General features: G+C 51.9%; 3 protein-coding genes across 3 annotated transcripts in view; all 3 read right to left on the bottom strand.

Annotated features, from left to right (window-relative positions):
* Positions 1–106: 106 nt before the first annotated feature.
* On the bottom strand, positions 107–1100 carry Z518_01806 (uncharacterized protein; the record flags this gene model as incomplete). Its single annotated transcript, XM_013422404.1, has 2 exons — positions 107–154; positions 192–1100. The coding sequence occupies 2 exons, from the start codon at positions 1098–1100 to the stop codon at positions 107–109; spliced, it is 957 nt and encodes a 318-aa protein (XP_013277858.1).
* A 331-nt stretch (positions 1101–1431) lies between these two features.
* Positions 1432–3510, bottom strand: Z518_01805 (uncharacterized protein; the record flags this gene model as incomplete). The annotated part of the gene is made up of 2 exons (XM_013422403.1): positions 1432–2643; positions 2728–3510. 2 exons carry the CDS (start codon positions 3508–3510, stop codon positions 1432–1434), a joined length of 1995 nt encoding a protein of 664 aa, XP_013277857.1.
* Positions 3511–4681: 1171 nt separating this feature from the next.
* Positions 4682–7393, bottom strand: part of Z518_01804 (uncharacterized protein) — a gene marked incomplete at both ends in the record, with an annotated part of 3456 nt that continues 744 nt past the window's right edge. Inside the window, 3 exons of the mRNA XM_013422402.1 lie at positions 4682–6460; positions 6537–6703; positions 6776–7157. Of these exons, the coding sequence (XP_013277856.1) occupies positions 4682–6460; positions 6537–6703; positions 6776–7157 (2328 nt within the window). The remainder of the gene's footprint in view (positions 6461–6536; positions 6704–6775; positions 7158–7393) is intronic.

The following is a 7393-nucleotide window of genomic DNA, read 5'->3' as shown; positions in this document are numbered from 1 at the left end:
TCGTCCATCCATATGCGAAAATCCTCGTCCCGAAGTCGACTCGTCTGCTGATGTTCTCGATACAAATGGGGAAATAGAAAGTAGAGGGAAACATCCTCGAAGCCCACTAGACGACCGAAAGTGTAGTGCGGAATTTGGTGAACCGGACGGCGCACTTGATGCAGGTGACCCGCATCGTCAAAATAGAATACGGGACGTAGATCGAGATGAAGACTCGATCGAAGGTCGGAAATCGGCATTTGAGTCGGATGCCATCGAATACCCGCTTTAGCCACCGCGAGATTACTCGGAAACCCCGTGACACTATCGATGTCGAAATGAACCCCGGCCGAGCCCGATACCCGTTCATCCGCTTCGAGACATAAATGGGGCGGTGGCTCACTGGAAGTTCGACCGGAGAATATCTCTCGTCGTGTTTCCGCATCGACCTGATGGGCCAGATCATCCTGACGTGTCGCAATACGTGCCGTCCCGAGGATATCGGGACATCGATTCGTTATCGAGTCGAGATACTGAGCGAGGCTCACATGCTGTTCGAATTGTGCACGGTGCTCCTCCTCTTTTAGAGTATGGCAATGAGCACAACAACCTCGACATTCAATGAGGTCATCTGTCAATCGACGAGCTATATGTTCAACTCGATCGAGATCTCCCCCGCTTTCACGTGCCGACTCAATCACGATAGTTTCATGATCGAGAATGGAACCAACAGGAGAAGGGAGTGGCGAGGAAGTCGATCGAGTTATATCGTGATATAGGGTGCCGGTTTCTTCGAGTACGGGAGTCGGAGGCGGAAGGTGCGACGAGAGTTCTAGGTCGTCATGAAGTTCGCAGTCGTTCTCAGGTACAGGGGGAAGACTGGTCGAGGGCAAAAGCGTCGTAGTGGTAAAAGGATGTTCATGACCGAGCGTCGATGGAAGTGACCACGGTCGAGACGGAATTTCTTGATGGTCGACTTGATGATTCTGTCGTGTACGTCGTTCCGCAGCTTGTCGTTGTCGTTTTTCCCGTTTCCGCCGTACGTCGGCTTGAGCCTTCTCTTCTTTGCTATTATATTTCGACGGTCTACCTCTCTTTTTGGAAGTCGATTGCTCCGGCATCGTGAAAGCTGCGCTTCAAAGTCATAACGAGATACCCCCTAATTACATAAAATGGGAAATTGGTAAACATGGTACTAGTTCCCAATATAGTTTAGTTCTGACCGTAAATTCCTAAATCGGCTAGCTGACCGCTAAATTCTCGAAACGGTTAGTGTGACCGCGAAATTTAACGGGGCAGGTTTGCCGAGCGACGACGACGACAATGTCGACCATTTCTCGACGTCACGGAGAAGAATATCGTGGAGAGCGATCGTTAAGATTAATACTATACGTATAATGAAGACATCGAACAAATATCTAATCGAAAAGTTCTATATTTGCCTTAGTAAGTCTAGTCGAAATTCCCTCTATGGCGATCCCCCAACTCCACCGGCAGAAAGCGGACGTTATCATGAGATCCGTTCCAGTGCCCTTGACTCTTGTGGTGATTGACGTACACCATCACGCGACCGTGCTGGACGTAGATGCTCCGCGGCCGCTCCGTATTACGCCAGGTCATGGCCAGCACGTCTCGCGCTCGAAGCGGCGGTCCACTGAGGTGAAACGCCGCAAAGCATCGTTGCAGAAAGTCCTGCATCGCCGCCGCGTAGAGCCCGATGGCCTCCGGTCGAAAGCGGATCGAGTCCGAATGTCGCTCGAGATATGTTTGGTGGAGGAGGGGGGTGCGGACCGTGTGCTGCAAGAGCGCCTCGCGATGACCCTGAAGAACCCGCTCGTTGCGTCGATCCTGCGCGAACCACCAATGTACCTCGCGTCGATGCGCTTCGTCCGCCAGATGCGTCGCCGACATCCGCACCAGATGGTCCGCCCCTAGCAGCAGGTCCCGCTCCAAGATCTGTCGAGCCTCCGTCACCGCCTGTCGATGCACCTGCCCGACTTGGGTCATGGATATGGTCGTCCCTTGATAGCATACCTCTTGATTATCGAGACTCCAGGTGGCCAACCGCGGCGCCACGTCTCGCCGTCCCACCTCGAAGAGCATGAGTCGCCAGTTCAAGATGAGACCGAAGGGCGTACTGCGCTCTTGACGAAGCCATTGCTGACACAGTCGAGACAACTCCTCGTCCGGATCGAGCTGGGGATCCTCGTCGACCCGTTGACAGACGAGCCGAAAGATCCAGAGTTGACCGCAGTAGATCAAGGCCGACAGATGATGATTGAAGTCGCTCGCCGAGTGCCAGTCGTCCGTGTAGGCGCGCGGCGTCAGGGTCGCACAGAAGGCGAGCAACGCCGACTCGAATCGATATCCGAATAAACGGTGACAAATGAGCGCCATATTCAGAGCCGCGACGTGCTCGCGAAGACTCGTTTCATCCTCTCTCTTCTGCTGAACGGCGTCGACGCACGCGTGAAGATGACGTCGTTGTTCGTCCGTGCATCGAAAAAATTCTCGATCGATCATCTCTTTTTTCTTCCCCTCCTCCTCAATACAGCGGGTGGGCCAACCTTCGAGAATTTCCGTTCGCCACAAAAAGGTGATCGCCCCTTGCCAGGTCGCGATATATTGATTCTTGGTCGCGGCTTCGATTCCCGGTCGAAAGCCCTTCGTTCGCACGTGGGCCCCCGTCCAAAATTACCCCAGCATCACCGCCATCGGTCGAGTCAGTCGACAACCCGGCCCGTTTACACACCATCGCCACGTCTCGTTCAGCAGATCGGCCACCACCTGTCGAATTTGATTCAGACCCGCCTCGCTCGTCGTCGTCGTTATCGTCGTCGCCTCGGTCGACGGTTTTTTCGACAGAGCACGAAGCTCCGTCTTCCGACACCCTTGAAGGTGACGAGCAAAGCCGCATGACTGCACCCAGAGAGGAACATCCGCCGGGTGACCCTGCGATCCCACCACGAGATCGGCCTGTTGACGTTCGACGGCGATGATCTCTTGATGGATTTGACGTTGTCGAGTGAGAAAGGCATGTGACGACGACGACGACGATTCGGGGGAAATCGAGAGCCTCGTTTCTTCGTCCACTCGCGGCGTCACGCGAAAGTATCGAACGAGACGGGCCGGTCGGAAAATGGTTTGTAACCAACAGGTCTCGTATCGATCGTCGAGCGGTCCTTCGCCAAAGGGGGCGGGCCCGTGCCGGCTCGTCACGTGACGTCGAGTGCGCTCTTCGCTGACGCTCAGTCCGTCGTCGCAGTGAAGACAGCGATATCCTCGATACACGCGAAGATGCGGAATCGCGGGGATCGGCTGTTCGGAAGGCGGCGGATGTCGAACCTGCCTCGTCGGCGTTAATTCTAGACGATCGAGATAGGCACAGGTCGCCTTGAACGCCTCTCCCTTGAGATGATGAGGAGACTCGCGAAGATGATTCTTGAAGGGAATCTTGCCGTCAGGCACCATACCGGTCTGACAACGAATACAAATCGCCACTCCTCGTTCGGGATCGTGATAGAAATTCATGATATTCGATGATATAAATAGATGACGTACGTAAATTTAAATCACGAGCTGTCGTGAAAAAAGAGAGAGAGCGATGAAGAGGTCGACGCTTCTCTCTTTTGTTATTGTTGTTGTTTAATTAAACGCGACCCCCCTCCTCCTTTTCCCCTTCGAATACTTAAAAACCCGTTCACTATACCTCTTTTTTTTTTTCGGATCGCTTCGTTTCGATTCGATCGACAGGAGAATTCTCCATTTCGGGCCTCGTCCATCTCGATAGCGTCGATTTCTGGAAGAATCCGCCTCCCCCCGCGCCCCCCCGCCTCCCGCTAAACTCGATCTGGAAAGGTGTGGTCGGGTTTCTGGCAGAATCCGCCCCGATACTAGTAGTAACACTCGACATACTTCGTAATCGAGCGTGAACGACAAGCCTCGACGTCGACATAATTCATATATTGAATCCGATGGGTCGTGGTGTTTCATCGGATCCAGTTATGAGATGATTGCTTATTTATACGGTGGAGATAAAAATATAAATAGACCCTATCCGGTACTCGTGAAATTCAAGTGGCACAAAAAGTTTAAAAATCCGGCTCAATAACAAAATACTCCCCGGACTTGGTAAATAACTTTTGTAGTCGAACACGGGAATGACAGTTTCGCTCATATTGCTTCCGTTTACTGTCGACACCGTGAGTCTTACTACCGTGCCGGAGTATAATTTGTTCGGTGATGGTACGAAAGAAGCAATCGGTCATATTATATCGAAAGCCGCTATATTCGAGTAACCCCGATATGGGACGAATCCCATCGGGAGAAATACGTGCCATTCACGACTGACCTGTCGAAACTCCGTTCGTCGAGCTTCGACGAATCTCGACGCTTCTTCGAATCCTCGAGCGTAAATGGTGCCCGCGGTCCACTCCCTTCTCCTCCAGCCCATAATCTAGTCGCTTGGCTGACTTGAATAACTGAGAACACTGGTCGTAACCGACCGTGTATGATATGCATCGACGTCGACATGATCCATGCTCGTGGCATTTCATCCCATCCAATCTGTGGACCACCTAGACAAAGCCTTACTCATGGACGAGCCTCGAAGATCAACGCCATCGGATCCAGTCCCTGTATCGTCGAGATCGGTTATAATATCGAATTCATGAACACTAACTAGGATGGGAATGATGTCCCACTATTTAACCTGACGGAGTCGATGATTGAACTCCTTCTCGAGATATTCACCCGGCCTTCGCCAACGCACCGTATCTTCTGGTCGATACCTTTCTCGTCGTTTTTCCCATTCTTTTTCTTCTCGCTCCATCAATTCACGCATACGTGCTTCCATTCGCTTCACCACTTGACCTTGTCGTCGTCGTCGAGCTTCAAGACTGTCTTCGTCCGATGTTATATCGTCCGACCGGGAAGACAAATCCGACTCCGAATCGGAGTGAAAATCTCGTCTTTTCTTCCCTCTTCTTCGACGTCGATCTTGTCGCTGATGTTGTAGGATTTCATACTTTTCCAGCTCTTGACGAAGAAAAATACTACATTCGCCAGCGGTTCGACACTTCTCAAATGGTTTCACCACCCATTCTCGCCTTCGAGAGCACCATTCCGTCCTCGGTCCGATGTAATTCTGAGATCGACAATTGAATTCCAGAATAGGCATCACCGCGATGTCGCTTCGTGATGATGACCTCTCCCCCTCCGCCACCCATTGCTCTCGTAAACGAACCAGCTCCTGATAGAGCTCGCTTTCGGAGAGATGAAGAAGACGTTGTTCCGGTTGCACCACATAAGGCATGTACTTACCGTCCCATGATTGGGGGGCCAGTCGCCAACCCTCACCGGGGTGATGCTTAATATACGATGTCGGTAATGGGTTCGGAAGAGGAGTGTGAGATGAAAATTGCCTGTAGTATGTATGCAGTCCGGCATGATAACTCGGCCACCACACAAAGTCTTTGGTATCTTTATCTTTCCGCATAAATCCGTTCTTTTGAGGATATGGCATCATCCAGTGACTCCGAATGAATGACTTTTTGAGCTCCTGTCGCCACGTTCGAGCACGAGCTTGACCTCGAGCCGTCGTCACGGCGTAATAGCTTTGTCGAAAGAGCATCCGATATGGCTTGTCGTCCCATCCTTGACGTTCGAATTGACCATCCTTCCACTCCCACAGCCATGAAAACAAAACATCAATGCTCTTCACCGCGAGTCGATGACCATGCGCGAGCGAGGGCGGTCGGAACTTCTTCTGGAGGGCCTTTTCGACGCTGGCATAACAGAGCGGGATCTCGCCGGCCAATGCCGCCGGAGCGCTCTCCGGATCAAGGATCGATTTGATGTGACTAAAGACATCCTTTCGAAACACATATAAGCAGAGCTGGCGGAGAAACTTTTCGAGCACGTCCAGGCACGGCGAGACCGCGCTGAACTCGATCATCCACTGTCGAGCGTGGTCCATCCGAATAAAGTCCAGGCGCACGTCGCGGACTTGGCCGTAGCGGGCATGATACGCCGCCTGCATCGATGGGTTGTTGAACATCATATGAGCCGCATGAGGGGGTCGAAAGGTCAACGTCACCCAGTCAATTTTGTCGAGAAACCACCCATAGCCAAATTCTTCCATGGTTCGTCGAAATCCCAACCCCTCCACCCGTTGAAGACCGTCCGCCTGTCGGGAGTCCGGTCGAAATCGCACGTCGTGCCAACATCCACCCACTTTCTGAATCAGCCCGCTCGGACACGAGAATTGAAGGCATCGGAGAAAGGCGAGCATTATACGCGTATGCTCCCATGTGACGAAATGGGCATCTTGAAAGCTATGCACCATTTCGAACCCGACACAAAACTTGTTGATGTTCCATCGAAGCCAGCGAATCAGAGTCGCCGTCGTGAAGCGGTAGTAGGGAGCGTGAACGCCGGACGAGCACGTCAAGAGTCGATGATGTTGCGGTCGAAGACGAAACTGTCGATCAATGGCCTCGAAAAGTTCTCGAGAAACTCGATACTCCGTCCGAACTCCGAACGACTTCCGGACGGACCCGCGTAACCCGAAGTGACAACGAATCTTGGGCCGGACCCTGCTGGATCCATAATTTCCAATTCTCCAAACAATATCGCTTCCAGAGAAGAGTCTCAGAGTGGTCTCGATGATCGTCCAATTCGGCTTGCGTATCGAGCACGCGTATCGATGAAGCCACACGAGAAGCTTAAGTAGAACATATTTCCGTGGCCATATCAAAATAAAAGTTCGACGTGACGTACTCCTCATTCACCGCACCGAACCAATACTGAGAGAATCGCGTCATCATTCGCTCCCACGTCGTATCCTTGGTCAAAACTTTCAAATTTTTCGCTTGTAACAGAATCGTGACATCACGAAACTGTCGAAATGCCGGCCGTTGAACCGCGATCAAGATCGACTCCCAGACTCGAGGCAATTGTTCCGGAGGAAGATAAGACATGAGTTGCTGTTCTCGCGATATCGGATCGATTCGTTGACCACGAGTCTCCACGCCGCGAGCCGTCGCGTTATATCGACTGTGATCGTAGCTCGACGGGTAGTGTTGGACATGGGAACTGCTGTAATACTCGTAAATAATCGGAAGCAAGATATCGTCCATCCATATGCGAAAGTCCTCGTCTCGGAGTCGACTCGTCTGCTGATGTTCTCGATACAAATGGGGAAATAGAAAGTAGAGGGAAACATCTTCGAAGCCCACTAGACGACCGAAAGTGTAGTGCGGAATTTGGTGAACCGGACTTGAAGCTCCATTTATAGACACACGAATGCTATATTATTGCACAGAGCAACTATCTGTAACATCGTCTCAATGTTTCTATGGTGGGATATACACACAACACCCCTGTCCAACACAAGGTCTCATTGAACGCCTGA

Source organism: Rhinocladiella mackenziei, assembly GCF_000835555.1.
Source record: "Rhinocladiella mackenziei CBS 650.93 unplaced genomic scaffold supercont1.1, whole genome shotgun sequence".
Classification (NCBI taxonomy): domain Eukaryota; kingdom Fungi; phylum Ascomycota; class Eurotiomycetes; order Chaetothyriales; family Herpotrichiellaceae; genus Rhinocladiella; species Rhinocladiella mackenziei.
This window is presented reverse-complemented; position numbering and strand designations above follow the sequence as displayed.